Source organism: Cottoperca gobio, chromosome 7 (assembly GCF_900634415.1).
Source record: "Cottoperca gobio chromosome 7, fCotGob3.1, whole genome shotgun sequence".
Lineage (NCBI taxonomy): Eukaryota > Metazoa > Chordata > Actinopteri > Perciformes > Bovichtidae > Cottoperca > Cottoperca gobio.
The window spans coordinates 14,209,576-14,229,182 of NC_041361.1; the positions used below are offsets into that span (position 1 = coordinate 14,209,576).

At 40.3% G+C, this 19,607-nt stretch overlaps 1 protein-coding gene across 2 annotated transcripts; it reads right to left on the reverse strand.

Annotated features, from left to right (window-relative positions):
• Nucleotides 1-75: 75 nt before the first annotated feature.
• wrap73 (WD repeat containing, antisense to TP73) lies at nt 76-16,231 on the reverse strand. Of its 2 annotated transcripts, none has more exons than XM_029434972.1 (13): nt 16,040-16,231; nt 15,317-15,398; nt 14,971-15,123; nt 13,492-13,608; nt 6,710-6,782; nt 5,812-5,915; nt 5,271-5,357; nt 3,031-3,165; nt 2,199-2,273; nt 2,026-2,128; nt 1,790-1,915; nt 1,052-1,243; nt 76-628 (listed from the first exon to the last, which is right to left on the reverse strand). In XM_029434972.1, the coding sequence occupies exons 2-13, from the start codon at nt 15,383-15,385 to the stop codon at nt 516-518; spliced, it is 1,347 nt and encodes a 448-aa protein (XP_029290832.1). In that variant the 5' UTR covers nt 15,386-15,398; nt 16,040-16,231; the 3' UTR covers nt 76-515. The 2 variants fall into 2 exon arrangements, with proteins under 2 accessions (XP_029290832.1, XP_029290831.1); XM_029434971.1 differs by having other exon boundaries at nt 2,196-2,273.
• Nucleotides 16,232-19,607: the final 3,376 nt, after the last annotated feature.

The following is a 19,607-nucleotide window of genomic DNA, read 5'->3' on the forward strand; positions in this document are numbered from 1 at the left end:
TCTGGGCTGAGGACACAGGCTGTTTTGATAAACTGAAAGATTTGGACGCACACATTTTAGTAACTCACCTTGAGCTGCATTATTTATGACAACATTTATTCAAAAATAATTACACAATTTCAATGTAAAACACATACAACATACCTAAAAGTACAGTGAAATCTCTAAAACAAATCTGTATACAACTATCAGTGTTTGAAACGAGTGCTTCCGTGTCCATTTGGTTATTTAAACACTGATATTTATTCATTCTATGTCTCTCAGGAGGAATGTCATGGCAGGTTTTGCACACGTTTTTAAGTAGACAAGAAAAGGAACATCCCAGTAACCGGCACTGAGGGCCTTCAAACCTTGGCGAGCAGCAACAGTTCAACATGTGAACGTTGAGATTTTGAGGAGGAGTGCTCCAACCAGTCTTTTGGTCATCCCCTTGACACATTCCCGGCCAAGTGTGTATGGGTACATAAACCAGAGCTGTAATCCAGTTATTCTTGAGACCTGTGTTTTTGTGTGTTTTACTTGTCCACCTGGTCAGTGTCCATGTAGCACAAGCACAGCTGCTCCTTCCCGAGCAGGATCAGAGAGTCTCCACCGCAGTGCCAGTTTAGTGACTGGACCTGGAAACCACCTGGCAGGAGAGAGAGAAGGGCAAGTGTGAGGACTACGCACAAGTGGGTTTCTAAGTAAAGCACACCCACCTTTCAGGCTAAAGCAAATCAAACTGCAGCAACACAGATGAGCACAGAAAACTGAGATACCATTAGATTTGTTCTGTTTGACATTGGATCCCAGATGGGATGTCTTCCCTTTGCACAAGAAAGAACAATTTGAAAATAAATGAAGAGCAAAACGTAACCTTCTCTTTGCACGCATTTCACCGGGATAAAGCCAATATCATACAACACGAGTACCAGGTTTGTTAGTCTTTAAAACTGAAACAGTGAGCTCTTGCTGCCATGCAGAAGTTTCCTTGTGCAGCTGGGTTAGGGTAAGGCATTAGAGTACACTGGCCCTCTTCTATATCTAAGAACATCATAATGGAGCGTGTTACCTTCAGTGGGGACTTGGACAGAAACGCAGCCTGCCGGGGACCAGAGGTAGAGTTTGGTGTTGCCTGTACACAGTGCCAGCCGGGGGCGTAGGGGGTCCCACTGAAAGCATCGCACGGCCGATGTCTGCTCCAGCACAGCCTCCAGGCTCATCTTCTGCATGTCCCACACCCAGACAACACTGGCCATGTTGTCTACAGTCAGAGAAACACAGAGACGCACTCAAAGCACACTCTCAGTTCATAGGGCCATGAAACACTAGCACTGCAGCACTAATAAGTTAACAATAAAATTGGAAACAGTTTTTACCTCCGCCAAGGTTATGTTTTTCGGCTCAGTTTGTCCGTTTGTCTGAGGATTACGGAAAAACTACTGATCCAATTTTATAAAACTTGGTAGAAGGGTGTCGTGTGGGCCAAGGAAGAACCCATTGAATTATGGGGCGGATACACAAAATATGTTTCACTTTTGTTAACATTGCGAGTAAAAAAAAAAAATGATATCAACGCGTTGTTTAAATGCTCTGAGCAATAAAATACATATTCTTTGTAGCATCCATGTAGTTTCTACCTTACGACATAAAGCTCATGAACACATCGAAGTCGGGAAAACACTTCCCAACTCGGAAATGGGATCATCCGTGAAGCAAGTGAATGTACCATTGGCGTTGGCGGAGGTCTGCGCCATTCTAGTTTACATATAATACAATGAAGGTAAGAGAGATCAGTGAAAAGTCTGACCATTTTTGGTGGCTAGATAGCGACTGTCTGAGCTGAATGCCAAAGTAGAGACACCAATCTTGGGGTTGGCTCGGTCCGGGTCTGGTTTTACTACAGGAATCTGGACTGGCGGTGGGCAGATCTCGTCTGGAGCAGACAACCACAAAAAGAGAGTTTGTGATTAGACAAAGTTGGCATCTTGACCTCAGCAGACAAATACTACCTTTAGAATATATTTTTTTCAAAAGCTGACATACATTTGCTCTGTGTGTTGAAGAGGTTGGTGCCAATTGTGATGTTGTGTAGAGACAGGTTATCACTGCGAACAGTTGGCCTTTTCTCCACTTCCTTATACACAACCTTGAAACACAACAAACTGTTAATAATTGAACTGCAAAGCTCATCATGAAGGCTGGAAAATACTCACTGCTTTTGTGTTGTTGATGGTCGCTAGATGCTCAAACTGTGTAATCTTCTTCCATGTGATGTGATTGAGAACGCGCACCTGACATGAGGGTAATAAGGTCTTGTCATATTTGTGATAAAACAACAAATCATAGTCCAGATATAAACATGTTTGACACTTTAAAGTAATAATATTGAAGATTTTCATTTAAATAAATGTTGGTTTCATCACTATCGCCAATTAAGGTAACAATGGTGACTGAGCCCAAGTCACTGATGGGAAAAATCACAAGTTGTGCTCTCTGGGAAGTGAGATCCAAAAACACGCCTACAATTACTGCTAAAATCTTCGGCATTGTAACTTTAAGTATATACTATTCTTTATTTGCATTTCTGAAAGAGGAACTTCACCAATCGTACACATCAAAGTCTGTTTAAAGGTCTGCATATCTAAAATAAAGTTGTATAGGGGATGAAGATGGCAAAGTCTCAGTAATGCCACTTAAACTCAAAGTTACTTTAGCATCACACAACTTAATCTCTGACTGAACTGGATGATGTCGAGTTGCATTGTGGGTAATAAAATAATAATAATTTTTCGCGCTCTGAGATGCCCCTGACTTTTGCTCCGACAGCATGGCGCACGGAGCTTCGAGAGCCCCCTCCCCCTCGCACGGAGTTCTCACAGCAAATATTGTTATATGCGATTAATTAATCACAAAGCTTGTAATTAATTAGAAGTGCAATGGTGGAGGACTCTTAAGACACGTGGCTTTACAATGATTACTTGTAGTGGAGTTGTATCAAGCTATAATCTTATTTCTCAATGTCCTCATCCATCATGAGTTTGTCCATACTTTTTCATCATAGCTGCCAATGGCCAGGAACTGGCTGCTGGGGCTCCAGGTCACAGACTTGATACCCAGCGACCACTCATAGGCACTGTAGGTCGACAGCAACCGGCCGTCCAACGAATACAGCAACACCTTGTACTGTGGAGATGATATACACACATAACACAACAGTACTAGCCATTCATCTCCACTGGGCTTGGTCAACTGTACTTTGACAATAAGGATGATTCCCAAAAACAGGGGATTCTTTAAAAAAAAAAAAAAAAAACACACACACACACACACACACCTTTGAGTTTCTAGAAAGCGCTATACAAATCTAATGTATTATTATCAAGCGTGTCACTAATTTAACAGTTCTGTTAAAATAAGATTTATGTTGCTACTAGTACTAAATTGCAGGTTGGTCTATTTTAATGGAGGCCCTTGAGTGTAGACATGATTTTGTGTTATACAGGTACATCTTAATAAATTAGAATATCGTGGAAAAGTTCATTTATATTAATTCAATTCAAAAAGTGAAACTCATTATATGGATTCTTTACACACAAAGTGAAATATTTCAAGCCTTTATTTGTTTTAATCTTGATGATTACGGTTTACAGCTAATGAAAACACAAAAATTAGTATCTCAGAAAATTAGAATATTATGAAAAAGTAAAATATTGTAGACTCACGGCGTCACACTCTAATCAGCTAATGAACTCAAAACACCTGCAAAGGTTTCCTGAGCCGTTAAATGGTCTCAATCTGGTTCAGCAGGCTTCACATTCATGGGGAAGACTGCTGACTCGACAGTTGTCCAGAAGTCAGTCATTGACACTCTCCACAAGGAGGGGAAGCCTCAAAAGGTCATTGCTAAAGAAGCTGGCTGTTCCCAGAGTGCTGTATCCAAACAGTCAGAGAAAGATGAGTGGAAGGGAAAAGTGTGGTCGGAAAAGATGCACAAGCAACAGGGATAACCGCAGCCTTGAGAGGATCATCAAGAAGAGGCCACTCAAAGATTTGGGGGAGCTTCACAAGGACTGAGGCTGGAGTCAGTGAAGAGACACCACGCACAGACGTATCCAGGACATGGGATGTGTCAAGCCACTCCTGAACCAGAGACAACTTCAGAAGCGTCTTACCTGGGCTAAGGAGAAAAAGAACCGGTCTAGTGCTCAGTGGTCCAAAGTCCTCTTTTCAGATGAAAGTACATTTTGCATTTCATTTGGAAATCAAGGTCCCAGAGTCTGGAGGCAAGAGCGGAGAGGCACAGAATCCAAGTTGCTTGAAGTCCAGTGTGAAGTTTCCACAGTCAGTGATGATTTGGGAGCCATGTCGTCTGCTGGTGTTGGTCCACTGTGTTATCTCAAGTCCAAAGTGAACGCAGCCGTCTACCAGGAAGTTCTAGAGCACTTCATGCTTCCTTCTTCTGACAAGCTTTATGGAGATGCTGATTTCATTTTCCAGCAGGACTTGCCACCTGCCCACACTGCGAAAAGTACTACTACCTGGTTTAATGACCATGGAATCAATGTGCTTGATTGGCCGGCAAACTCTGCTGACCTGAACGCTATAGAGAATCTCTGGGGTAATGTCAAGAGGAAGAGGAGAGACACGAGACCCAACAATGCAGACGAGCTGAAGGCCGCTATCGAAGCAACCTGGGCTTCCATAACCCCTCAGCAGTGCCACATCGCCTCCATGCCACGCCGCAGTGATGCAGTAATTCATACAAAAGGAGTCCCAACCAAGTACTGAGTGCAGACACATGAACATACTTTTCAGAAGGCTGACATTTCTGTATTAACAATCCTTTTTTTATTGGTCTTATGTAATATTCTAATTTTCTGAGATACTGATTTTTGTGTTTTCATTAGCTGTAAAGTGTAATCCTGAAGATTAAAACAAATAAAAGGCTTGAAATATTTCACTTTGTGTGTAATGAATCCATATATGAGTTTCACCTTTTGAATTGAATTAGTGAAATTAACTAACTTTTCCACGATATTCAAATTTATTGAGATGTACCTGTATATATTTTCCTGGGTGTGACGATAGCTTTCCTGCCTCGGCTGGACAAAAGGTTTATTCTAGTCTTCACTGGATTATTCAACTCTCAAGTGACTATTCATAGCCAGCTGCTTCAGTTTCTGTGTTGTAAATGTAAAACAGTAAGTAGCTGCTGAACAAAGCCAGCAGGGCAGTTGATCTATCATATTCTCTAGTTAAATCTTAAGTATTTAAGACAAATGGCTCACCTCCAGACTGCTATCCCACACTGCCAGCACACATCCATTGGGAGACCACTCCAGCCCTGCCAGGTCCTGTGTCTCAGTCTCAAAATGCTGTGACAGATTTAAGATTAATTCAATCAAATGAATAACTACACATTTACAGAAAAAAATAAAACACATGCACCATTCTTTTGTATAACTTCTTCCTAAATAAAAAGGAATAATATAACAATATTTTTTTATTTATTTTAAGGATACATTACATTTTCAAAGAATTTATATTTTGAGCCAATGTGACAGTGAAGCTTTTACAACATGTTGTAAATCATACTGTGATACAAATCATGTTCCAGTTCAGACTTCCTGTGTACATTTGGCGAATGAAGCGATTCTGATCTGAAATCATGTTTTAGATGCTTTACTAAATGATATTCCTACCGTCACAGGCGGATAGTGCACATCATTTAGGTCACCTACATTTAGATTTCTTCCACTGATTGTTACTTAGCTTACTCAAATGTCAAATGTAGAATCATGGTCATAAAACGTAGAATGTCCTACTTACCCTGAGTAAATGCCAGTCGTCACACACAAATACACTGACATAGTCTTTGCAGTCACGGCGTTCAGCCAAGGCCATATAACAGCCATCTTTGCTGAAATCAATACCTTTGGGTGAAATATGATGGAAGAAAGCTAAAATTAAACCAGTATGATAAAGTCCTTACAATCACACCGTAACAGGAGAATTGAACTCAAAAATACAGTATGTTCAAAAACAATGAGTAAAAAAAAAATCGACCTAGAAAGACCTTTAGTTAAGTTTAATTATTACACTGTACAAGATAGCACAGTGTAGCCGTTGAAAAGGATGCAAACAACACTTTTTGATTGTTACTAAATCAAGGCAGGTTTAGTAACAGCAGCAGCAAGGAATGAATAAATCCAATGACATTTTCAACTTTGATCAAAAAAACATCTGTATATATTGACTGGAAAAAAAGCCAATTATCTATTCAGATAACTGAATCTGTAACCTTGTGGCTCACTGTTAATTTCATCCAATGTAAATATCAGACACTTTGGCACCATCAGGTTGACGGTATGTTACTATCAGGGCCAAATTATTTATATGATGGTTTAGAGGATACATAGGTCGCAGAGGGACGTAGTATTGTATGCTGAAAATGGGGAGAGTCACGGACAATCATTTTTCCCCAAGCTGCTGACAGGCCTGTTATGAAGAGCATGCCCCATTTACTGAAGAGGGGCACAGCTGTCAGCAGAGAGGACCATAATTTGGCCTCATACCCAGGGTCACGCCACAAGGTAAAGAACGGCATGTGATTCATGGGACATGCTGAGGCACTCAGACCACTGGCCCTGCCCTCAGGTACTCCTGGTGATACATATACACTCATAAGACACGAGAAAATAAATAAAATATAATTTATCATACTGACCCTTCTGGCATGCTTTGGGATACTTGATGTAAGACACAGCTTTGGTGCACAGGGACCAGACGGTGACTCTCAGCTGTCAAGGAACCAGGAGGAAAAAGGGAAAAATCACTGTGGATCATCTCGCAAGTGAAAGTTTGACAAGCACACCATACTGTCAAACTTACAAAGGGCATAAATACATTAACCAGTTAGTGCTGGAGAAATACTGGAATTGATATACACATGTGTATTGATGATTGGGAGTTTAATCCGATAACAATATACCAGCTAATATTATTTTTGTAACTTCGACACATAAACATTTTGATAAGGATCCTTCAACTGTGGTTATTAAAGAATTGTGAGTGGAACATTTGACAGTTAAAAAATAACTTCTCAGAGCGCTTTAGTGGATAAACTGAGGTCATTTATAAACACTGTTGCATCACACAAACATATCTTTGGGATTTGTATCTGTAACGTCTTCTTTCTTACCAGTAGACTTATACATTGATAGCAATAAGATCTGTGACGAGCTCAAATTGGACAACAATATATCGGCAATTCTGAAAAAACGGGCTCTTCTCAAAAAATGTTATGTAAACCTTTTGGATGGGGTTTTGAAGCAAACAGTGGTTCTACAAGACACTTTGAGAAAACTGCATTAACATTTGGACGAGACACCCTCTCTAGACGTTATACATGTTGGTCTATGACATCAATTCCACTCTTGGTCTTTGGTAAGACGATCTTAGCAGAGGCTTTGATCTAATAAGTGTTGTATAAGGCGACTGGGTGTCAACAGCGACCTAATAAGAGCTCAATCAACCAGGCCACTAGCCTAATGAGGCCTCTAAGTGCTTCTCTACACCCAAAAACTTGTCCATCAGCTGGGGAGATCCAGACGACAGTCCAGGCTAGCATGGTCCATCATGCCCTTTAACGGCTGTGTGGACAGAGTGCCTCGTGTCTTTGAAGAGGCCTATGACACCGCTCTGTGAGGGATACGAGACACTGACATGGAACCCATCCACCATTAGATGTATGGCCCTGTAGGCCTCCGAGTGTGTGGAGTGCATTTCTACAGGGGATGAATGCATTTGTTTAAAGGTTAAAGTCAGGATATTATTCAGATTAAATTAGAACTTCAGCGAAGATTAAATAAACATATCCAAAACCACATCTCGACACATAGCAGGAAATTAGGACCAGTCCATTAATGAAATGTTAGACAAGTGTGACAAATTAACAGCAAGTTGCATAGCCAGCAGGTTGTATACGTTCCCAAAAATGAGAAGCCGTGCCAAAAGGATAACTATTTGGCCACAAGTCGGCATAACAAAAAGACAACATGTGTTAATGCTCAGTTTTGACAGCAGTCACTCAAAATACCAAACAGTCTCACTTCAACAAGATTGATACCAACGCAAACAGGTGGTACTCAGCCAACAGTGCAGCATATTTAACTCAAGGACCAGTATGATATGTGGTATCTTGCCCTTCAAGAAACAAGGAGCACATGACGGACTTAAGGACACGGTTAGAGAAACTGTGGTCTGTACTACTGTACAGCTGCCTGGGTGTTAAGGTGTTCACAGAGAAAGCTGCAACCCACAGTGTTAACAACAACAGGACAAGAGTGCCAGTCTATAATGACATTATATTTACAAACATGTATATGACACAGTAGACATCTGCATTTGTTTTCTAAAGGCCACTTTGTTGTGAACTGATTTTGTAGTTTGACGTACAGTTCATACTATACTATTGTTCCTGATGCTGCACAGCACAGATTTATCTTGTTTGATTAACTCGTCTTTGAAACACGACAGTCATTACTAACAATCCAAATATAAAGGGCATGCAAGCACAACACTGCAACATTGAGGGTGTTAAATGCATGGCACTCATACCGTCCTTTACAGCTTACAGTAAGCAAATATAATGTGGGTACATAAAGCCCCGTCTGATCATGCTTTGAATGTTTCAGATGTGAAACTGTTGAACTAAACTACTTATGTACGCTAGCCAATAAGACTGTTAAACATATTCCTTTTCTGATGTAAATGCAAATTACAGGTTGAACAAAAGATTAGAACTACAATCTTAGTCATTATGTTAACCTTTTTCACACACACACACACACACACACGATTTTCGCCAATTCAAATTCAAGCCTACCCTTAATGCTGTATTTTGCATTTGAGAATGTGCAGAGCTAAAAACTAGTGAAGGGACGAGGCTTTCATCAAAGTGTCCAGATAGACATTTGAACTGGGCCAAGTCTGTCACCCAACGGGGCTGAAGCGTCGAGCCTCCTGTTTGGTCAAGACATCCAGCTGTGTAGACCCTGTAATACCACCTCACTACACGCTTCCTGGACATCCCCTCCGACATGGTGCCATGGCAACCAATATCAACATGGCTCAAACACAAACAGACTTACAATTCTTAGATGCCTTGAACCCACCACATAGAGGGTGCGGGGACTTCAAGACCCAAAAGGCAGTGTAACTTTAAACTGGGTGGAGGAAGGTTGGCATGAAGAAAATAGGTGGGAAATGCTTTTCCATGTGGGCTGGTACACAATAAGATCCTTAGCTGGTAACGCTACACTTTAGATGGAGTATCCTCACCAAAGGTGAGCAGCAGTCTGGGGAGGGGGGCTATGGACTTTAGGGTAGCGTGAAAAGGCAAAATTCCACTACAACAGCTGCTGTTTATACATCAGAGATGGAAACATGCACGTCTGTCCTGGGGTTAGCATAACTGCAACTGGTGATTTTAGTATTGTTTTGATCACTAGATGTTTAAGAATTCTAACTGTAATTAAGAGCTGCACAAATAAACTTCACTTGACATGTTATGACAAGACAATCTTCTTAACACACTGCCAGCTCATTTCTACCATCACATCCCCTTAGTATTATTAGCAGTATTATTAGCAGGTAAACATAAGAAAACCAGAGAATTAGAGAACATTTCCAACAGGGCAGCCTGTGGGCAACTATGATCAATTGTAGACCAGAGTTACTGACAGCAACCTGGAATAAAATCTATCTATCAGCCATTCTTGTTGCGCGCCTATTTGAGAGCGAGAGAATGGGCGAGTGCATTTGATGCTTCTTGATAGGACTATCTGTCAGCAGAGGATTAGACTTCAGGCATTCCACATAGGAAACCATCTCAAACCAATATAGCCTATTTCTCCTGTTACAGCCTCATGATTCTACCAAGGAACTGGAGCCTCTCGCAGCCCACACATAGGTATGGCTGAGCTATTGTCCCGTGTTGCAGTGCAGCAGCTGCTTATTCGCGGTTTAGTCCGGTTGCACCATTGCCAACAACGCTGCATGTTAGTAAGGCTCCAGTAGAACTGGCCAAGAATGCTATTGCTAATCCTGATCCCAACAATGTAAAAACCATTAGAGAAGTCAAGTTTAATGATGTCCTTGGCTGGAGTTCTTCCACCCGCAGTTTATCACCCCTCAGCTGGTAAAGGTGGATTAACATGGATGTGTGAGTGACATTTTGTGAGCTCCGAAGATAAACGATGGGAATGATAGGAAAAACATTGCGTGAAGTCTCACAATGCTTAGGCTAGGTTTCAGCAATGAGACTATTGATCTATTAAACCTGTGACATGGCGCCATCCTGTATTTTAAAATAACTGGGGCTTTTTAACATGTCTCTAAACGCATAGTAGTTCTACCTCGAAGTTTGAAAGCTCAAGAGCATTTCTAGCTGCCTGGCAAAGAGGAGCTTACCTGTAGTAGCTCTCGGGCTGCCATTGAGCCCCCCGTCAGCCCTATAGACACAATATGCTTTATTCTCCTACTGTTACAATGTTTGTTGTGAGCTAAAACATTATTGTGCACCTGCAAATCAAAAATATCTAAACATATTATATTTGGGTTTATAAAGAAAACATACCACCACACACAGAAATCCAGACACACGCACACGCACACACACACACAGCCAGCTAAGCAAATTTACTGACACATAGACAGACAAACACACACACACACACACACACACATGCACACAGTGGCATGATCCACACCATAGGCAGCTGTCCCTAAACAAGTTAATATAGCAGGCTGTTTATGAGTGGGGCTGAAATACAAACCTGACACGAACACCCGTCTGGCACAGCCTTAATGAAATGTGGGGCTGGGGTGAAGGTAAGTTCAGTGGACCCCTTGGAAATGTGCCTACTTTGCTTCTGTTAAATGAGTTTTTCAACCTCAATTACTAGAGGATGCTCAGTAGCTGCAGTACTTAACGTCCGGCTCATATTTAGCCGGGTGATAAGGGCAGTGAGTAACACGTTTCTGAATGCACAACACCACAGAAGGGAGGATGTTGTCACATGAACTACTATGAAAAGCTTGTCATTGTTAAACCACACAAAATACCATTCAATGATTAATGACAAATCTTGCTGTGACGATGATGAATAATGGACAATATGTTCATATATTGTATGTCAGGGCTTGAAATCGGTTTTCTCAGAGCTCTTGACCAGAAAGTTTTTTTTGGAGTGACTTGGTTAAACAGAATTCAACTGCCCTTCCCAGTGTGACTTAAACGTAAAAGCACACACGTTAAAATAATGCAGAGTATCATTATCTGACCTTTGTACATCACTACCCATTGATAGAACCCGTAGAGCAGGGGTGTCAAACTCAATCACAGAGAGGGCCAAAATTAAAAACTGGGACTACGTCGAGGGCCAAACAAGGTCAACATTTATTGAACAGGATACACATATTGAATAATGTTCACATTATCGCGGGCCTGATATAATTGTACCACGGGTCACTTGAGTTTGACATGTCTGCCGTAGACGGTTTACCCATCTAAAGAAACAAATGGCCTCCTCAAAGGTTGTGCAAAACAAGCGTCTAAAGAGGTGCTTTAGAACCCTGTCATAGGGCTGCAACTAACAATTACTTTCATTATCCATTAATCTACCTATTATTTTCTATATTAAATCATAAAACTGGTTGCTTTGTCTGACAATCGGCAAACTGCAATTCCAAAACTCTTAAATGTGACATAAGTCAAAGGAAAATAGCAAATGCTCACTTTTGCTGGAAAAATGAATTTAAAACAATTGATTGATTGTCATAATAATTGTCGACTATTCTTCTGTTGATTGACGGGGTCATAAAGAATTATTTGACACAGATCAATTTGGGAAACAAATGTTTTGATATTGACCATTTGAACTTGCCTTCATTTGCTCAAACTTAAGATGAAGTCGTACTCAGACTTTCTAAGACCTAAGCTACACTGTTCTATGCTTATGCCATATCCTCTTTTTGTTGTTGTTAAAGATGCAGACAGACACAAAGCACACATGCCACAGACACTTGCACTCCCTGCACCCTTCTCCAGACCAGACACAGTTGTGTGTTGGGCCACAACACCTGTCAAATGATTCCTGGAGTCAGGTTCAGCATGACCGACACATCCCACCATGGTGCCCCCATCATATTCCAAATGGCCCGAGCATAGCTGCTATAACTTCTCACCCCTCACAACACATGCATAGTATGAAGTGAATTTAAACCAGGAGTTAGGAGGCATAGAAGGGAACGAAACGCATCTTTATTAGTCTGGTTTTCATCCTGCAGACCGCTATAAACAACATTCAACACCTCCTGACTCTTTGCCTTCATAAGCAGGAGAAATCAATAGTGCCATTGACAAGACACAGATTTAAAGTATTCAAACTAATTAAATGAAATATTTCTGGTGGTTAACATGTTTATGTGTATCCTTGTTATATTAGAGGTAGGTATGAAAGAATGTTCTCTTATTATAGTGGGAAACAACATGCATTGCTGCCAAACTCAGTCTACTCTTGAAAGTGGTGTTCCTCCTCCTGTTCTGTGTAGACTTAATTATTTAGGTCACAATTAACAAAACCCCAATATTTTCTTGTCGTGTGTTTTTATTGGAGCATTTTTAAAATCTTGAAATTATACAGGGGCTCCTAAACCCCAATATTTATATCCATGCCTCTGTACTGGCCGCCGCGGTCAATGTTTCTTTATCGCAGATATATTGGTGTACAGTAAAGAATTGCAGGAAATATCAGATTTTTATAAACTCTATAATATCGGCATGAGCCTCAAACATCCAGTACCAGTCTCGCTATAATGCATTAATTGTACAGTACACTGACATGAGGGCCAAAAGACGCCACCAGCTCAGCTCAAGTCAAATCAAATGCAGCTTCAAATTTCCCACTGCATAACCTTATTTAGTTTGGCCCTTATATTAATTCAACTGCTGCCATATACTGAGAAGTGAAATTTCATCAAAAACATATTTTGTGTAGATTTGTGGAACACTCTAAGGCTGGCTGATTAAACCACTTTTAGACCGCCTGTTTTGTCTCTTTATACCATTGCTTTTTGGTTTGGCTGTTTTTATCTTTTTTCTTCTTCACTGTTGCTGAACTTCAACATCATTAATAGAACTTGCTGCCAAAAGAAAATACCAGACCTACATCGGAAGGGCACATAGAAATTACACCCATGTTCCAGAGGTACTTGAGACCCATGTATGACAGGACGCTAACAGGAGGGGAGCTATGAAATCAGGCTGAATACATGCAGCAGGTGGGGGGGGTGTAGGGGCAGTCAAAAAAGGCTCTGGTGTCTGGCTATTTTCAGGTCCCCCTTCCTTGCGGGCCAGCAACAGTTGAAACCAGACAAGCATATGCATAAACACACTTCCGTGCGCATGAATGCACGCCCCCATGCACGCACCAACTTCACACTTACATGGAACTCAGTGGTGTTGAGAATGTGACGTCCGTCTGGACTCCAGCGCGAGGAGACTAGTCCGATTGAGCCCTCATCAATCTTACAGTGCCAGTCCGGCTGTTCTAGAGACCACACCTGAAGACAAAGACAGAGAGTGACAGAAGGACAGCTATCAGCCATCACTGATGACATCCCTCACACACATTCTGCATCTCCCTAAACTTGAGTTCAAACAGTAAGAAATAATTGAGCATCAGACACCATGAAAGACTGGCGCTGGATACCCCTTCAAAGGTAAGCTACTTGCCCTGTGATGCACATGAAACTGACATTACTCTGGCATGCAAAACTTGTTTAAAAAAAAAAAAAGAAAACAGTATTTATTACAAGGTCTGTCTGCCGATTAGGATGCAAGATTAATTCAAAAGTAGTAACCCTATTTTACATAAATGTGAATTAATCATTTACAGATTTGTGTCACTGTTGAGAAGCTTCATGAGTCATTTTATGTCGTGTGAAATGGTGAATTTAATTTGAAACAGCATCCTCTGGGTCTCAGATTTCTGGTGTGCATCACTATATATCCTATGTTTGTAATATTGAAATATAAGAAACAACTGTGATGTAGAGGGCATGCTTGAAGCAAATGCAAAATATTTAAGTGAAATTTACAAACTCAAAATACCAGAGAGGACACAGAATGTTAATTTTGAAGAAGAGGAAATATTTTGCATTTGTTAAAATTATTTCAAAAGTTTGTTAACACAGGATGTGGTGAATTATTGTCATTATAAACGATGGCCGTTTAGTACTTCAATGAAAAACATTCTGTGCACATACAATCCGGAGAGCACTTCATCTCATGTTAACCTATCAGACAAAACTCCAGCTATAAAATTATTGATTTCCAAGGCAAAAAAAAAAAGAAACACAATCACAGAAAAGTACTTTTCAATCCTGTTGTCTAAATTAAAATGTGACAATGATGCTTTTAAATATTTATCAATATTATTACCTAACCAAACTTCGTCTTCATCATCTCTAAAATGTTACTTTATCTTTAAGATTATATGACTATTTGAATATGTCTGCCAAAACAAAATATTTTAAAACCGTAAGAAAAGGTGACATACGCTTGCATTTGGCTTGGGCAATACTATATATACACGTAATTTTTTTTAAGGCTACAACAAACCATTTTACTTGTCGATTCATCTCTCAATGACTTATTAGATTTCTTAGTTTATAGTTTGATCCATAAAGTGTCAACCAAAATAATGGCAAATGACTACTACAAGCCACTGGAGCCCAAAGAGATGCCTTCCCATTGCTAATATTGTCTGACCAATGGTTATAGTGATGTTCTATTAAAAAAAGGAAAGATTACATCAAATATTAACCTAGCAGAGACTGCAACCTATTGAGTACATGACCACCAGCATTAACACAACATGCTGAGTCACATACTCACATTACTGTCCTCTTCTGAAAGCCTACCTGTACCAGTCCCCTTTTGTACATAGCACAGAGGATAAAGAGAGAGTCAGAAGACCAGTCCATGTGGGATATCTGGTCCAGGCAGGTGTAGAGCTGCAGAATCTGCAGGGTGCTCACTTCTCGTACCACCAGCCTGTACTGCACACAGGTAGCCTATCAAGTACAGCCAAAGAGACAAGTCAGAAAGAAGACTTATAACACAAACACACTTTTATCTGTGTATCTAACAACCAAAACGAGTGAATTCAATCAGAGTTAAAAGTATTATTTATACTGAATTACACTACACGCACTACAAAACTATACATTTGCAAATATACATTTTATTTAAAACTAAACCACTTACCAAATATTTCCCATCTGGGGAAATTTTACAGAGTTGGTTGGATTGCTTGAAAACCTCAGAGAAATTCATCTTGTGATTACAACTGTTAAAATTGGAGAAAAGAAATACAGTTATTATGTGTTTTTGTTTTTTTAACCCAACTCAGTTTCTTAAAAAGATAAACATTTAACTGCATGAGTGAGACAGTTTTGACTGATTACTCGAATCAACTGGTGTACTTTCCAAATGTTAACGCGGGATGGCGCCATAAGTCCAATAACAAAACACGCTTCACTCACACAGTAAGCGTACACACACAGACATTACATACACAGACTGTTCTTCTATCATGCAAGAAGAGTCATTATGAGGCGAAAGCACTGCGTAAAAACCATAGGTAAAAACTGAATAAGTCCGTTTCAAAATACAAACTCTGCAAAGACAACTGAGCTACAGGTAGCTAAGTTAACGAAGCTAGCTGGCTCGTAATTAAAAGAGGTAGCTAATGTAAAATAAAGCCACACTTAAACCCAGTCCAACTCCCAACTTCATTGCCATGTGATCTTCTCGTTATCAGTAGAGTTCAGATAATGTCGGCAGTGGATAGAAAGAAGAACTATAGCTTACATACTAACGGTAAAGTTAGCTGTTGTCACTGGACTCAATCACTGACGTTAGCATCGCTACTAGCAACTTAGCAGGTAGCTAACCTTCACTATATTCATCCTCAATAGTACAACTTACCTCTAATAACAATTGTGCTGCTTCCGTCAATGTGATTAGAGACGCAAAAAGTCTTACGAGCAGTTTAGAAAAGTTTTTTTCGTCGCATGACTGTCTTCTGGACACAGGCTGTTGATTAAACTGTTGCTAGTTTGTTTGTATGAGCCGGTGACGACATACCGTTGCTGTCCAATCAGCATGCGTCTGCTGTGTTTTGCCTTCTGGGAAATGTCGTTCATTATTGTGTTTGCTATTTTATATTCGAATGTGTCAACGTCTGCATGTGTATGTGTATGTGCGCCCGTGTAGCAAATTATAAGCAACAATATTTGTTTTGTGTTATAAGCTAATACACTTATAATCTTGCATTTTGTAGGCTAAAATATTTGGAATAATTTATATGTTTTCGTGTGTCTCAATAATATACTTTCATAATTAATCGTTGTATAGTCTGTGGGTTATGTTTTATTCACACAAACCTGTCTTTTAGTGTAAGTACGGGACAATGAAATTACTTTTCATATCACCCAGCTGGAAAATGTTTCCCGCTTATGTGCGCCCAAACCGCGCTACCGCCTCCCTTCTTCTCCCAGCGCAAAAAAACGCTTCACCTCCTCCTTGGTCTCCCTCAGCCAAGATCACACTTTCCTGAACAGCATGCAAATCAGTTTTCCTCCTGTGTCATCGCAGTAAATATTGTTTCTCCGAAAAGTCAATCATCTCCGACCGCTGTTATCATAGGCTACTGTAAAGTCGGTCGATTCTTCAGTTTTGTGTTGTTGCTGTTAGTTTATGGAGGGTCACTCTCTGGGCATGTTTGATAATAAACAGGCAGGTGATCGGCGCAACATAATTCTTGGGGTTTTGGATTGGAGTTATAATAACCTTCAGGTACGTTGATTTATTTTAATGGCCTACATCATTAATTGTTATTTAGATATTTAACTGATGTCATATGTTGTTGTTTTTGTTTATTAGAAGTTTGTCGGTGTGTTCTGTTTTGCAAAATGTGACAAATTAAAAATTAAAACGAGGTCGTTGACAAGAAAGGCCTAGCTGTCCTTAGAATTTGCTCAGGCTGAATAAGACTCCGGATATTTAAAAAGTGTCTTATTTCAACATCGTTCTGGTTATTTTGTTGATGTGATTTTGCAGCTAATCGTGGTTTGGGTAGCTGGTAGTTTGTTAATGGTCTGCGTTATGTAGACTAGTCTCAGGACAGTGTATAGGTCTAATAATAAAATATGTTGTCTAAACAAAAATAAAATGTATGCCTTACAGAGAATCCCGATAGTAGACAATATGCAGGATGCAACAAGTGTAATATTACTATCACCATTTTGATGTTTAATTTATTTAATAATAAACAGGCTTTAATTCTTTTTTCAAATATGTATATTTTTATGCTTATATATTTGGGGGGACATTTTTTATTATTTTCATAAAGAACTCAGTATAAGTCTTGTTAAATAGCCTGCCATTCACAGAAGGCTGAGTTATTTATATTAACCTATAGGCCTAATATTACTTTAGTTTTTACATGTATTGTTCATATTTCAATAAATAAATGCTTTAGATAACGAGCAACTCCCAATGATACTTCACCAGCGACAACCTCGTCCTTTGAATCATCATATGGCATACGAAGTATTTCACTTGAGGCTGTGATGGATTGAATCTAAAACAATTTTGAAATCAATTTCTTCTCAATTGGGACTGTGTATTTTCTTGCATAAAATGGCCCTTGGGAAGGCAGTGTGTACGTGTTGTCATGGGTGCCGTAACTCGGGAGGGGAGACACAAAGTAGAGACAGGTGAATATCAGTGAAGCACAATGTCAAACGTAATAGGACGATGTGACACTTGGGCAAAAATACAGCAGAGGCAGTGCTTTACAGAAATAAAACAGGCCTGTGGGCTTCTTTGTGTAGAATATTAGAAGAGCAGAAAACAAGTGTTGATAAGTTAATATTAAAATATATACATATAGTTCATGTCAATACATGGCATTTAATCAAATAGCTTACTTTGACGCTTACAAATAACTGTCTGATTTGTTATTCGAACTTAAATCTATCTTCAACTTTCTTTTAGGTACATACAGTGTTTGTCTTGATAAGGCTAATGATGCAATAATAAATGCTATGTTTTCCTCAGTGGAAATATGTATTCATATTTTCCTACCCAAAACAACGTTTATTAAGGCATGAGTATGCATAGTCTATATTATATATCATAATAAATAATAAGTGTAAGCCTTGTAGGACAGATTATTAGCTGTGATTATTTGTGGTAAGGGTAAGAGGTGCAGACTAAGTGAAAAAGTCCAGTGTGTCCAGGTGGAATCCCAATTAAGCTGCTCAAAATGCGGAGCAGAGCTCTGAGGCCAGCTTCTGTCTTCCTTCTGCTCATCCTGCAGTGCTGCCTTGTCAGATCCCCTGCGCGACACGAGCTGCTCTGGGATCCGACGAGGCGGCACTGTAGGCCGAGCTGGGAATGGAAGCTACTATCTGTGGCGGCTGCCGCCTCGGGAGCAGCGGGAACCTGCAGCCACACAGCTGCTGTGGAGCTCAGCCGGCCCAAATAATATGCGTGCGTCTGCTTGCGTGCGCGCGCGTGCTGCAGGCCTCTTTGTTGTTTATCTCCCTTTTTTATGTCACGCAAAATGGATCGTGTGTCATGAATGAAAACCTAATATTTTATACTAGTCTAAATGTGTGGTAATAGCCACAAGATCAGCTTAAAGACTTTGTTCAATAATGAAGACGTTACTTTAGATGTTTACAGAGCTGCATATCTTCAATCATTCAGTAGCCTATAGGCTACAGACAATAGAGAAAAGGTTACTGTACACATATAATTATTTAATACTGAAATAGTCACTTTTACGAAACAACTAATTCAGATAAAAGGTCACACATATAGTGTACATGCAGCAAAAGGACAGTCATTGATTGCAGCGTGTAAATTTAAAGTCAGGCACCTTTGCCACAGTTTTTCTTGTGCAGTCCTTCAAAGGGGTTACTAAGGAGACATGACGCTGTTGTGGTGCGCAACTGTGAATATAGAAAACTTTGGTACGAACAAATACGCCTGACAGGATTTTATGTTGGACGTGAATATTGACACAATAGTGCCCGGATGTCCCCCATTGCAGGTACATTTCTAAACTTTCACAATAATGTCTTTATTGTGACTCTGGTGTGTCAAAATAAGACACCGAGTTGTGTTTGTCATGCTTGAGTTGCGATTGTTCTCCAAAGTGCGTAGACCTTGCGGTTTCGATGACTTGAGGATAAATAATGCACCTCTTTACTTGAAGCTATCCGATGGAGCTCCATAAAGTCTGAATACATTTTGAGGCTGCAGAGCAGGCTGTGTCGTTTTGAGACAGAGGCGGAGGAGGTGATGCTCAGACTTTTCCGGAGTGAGACGGTGATGAGGCAGGCAGGTCTGGGCACGCCCAGGCCCCCTGACACCATGCGCCACCTCACTGGGACTACATTGGTGTGATCACACCTGGAAGAACGTGTGCGTGTGCGTGTGTGTGTGCGCGCGTGTGTGTGTGTGTGTGTGTGCGTGTGTGTGT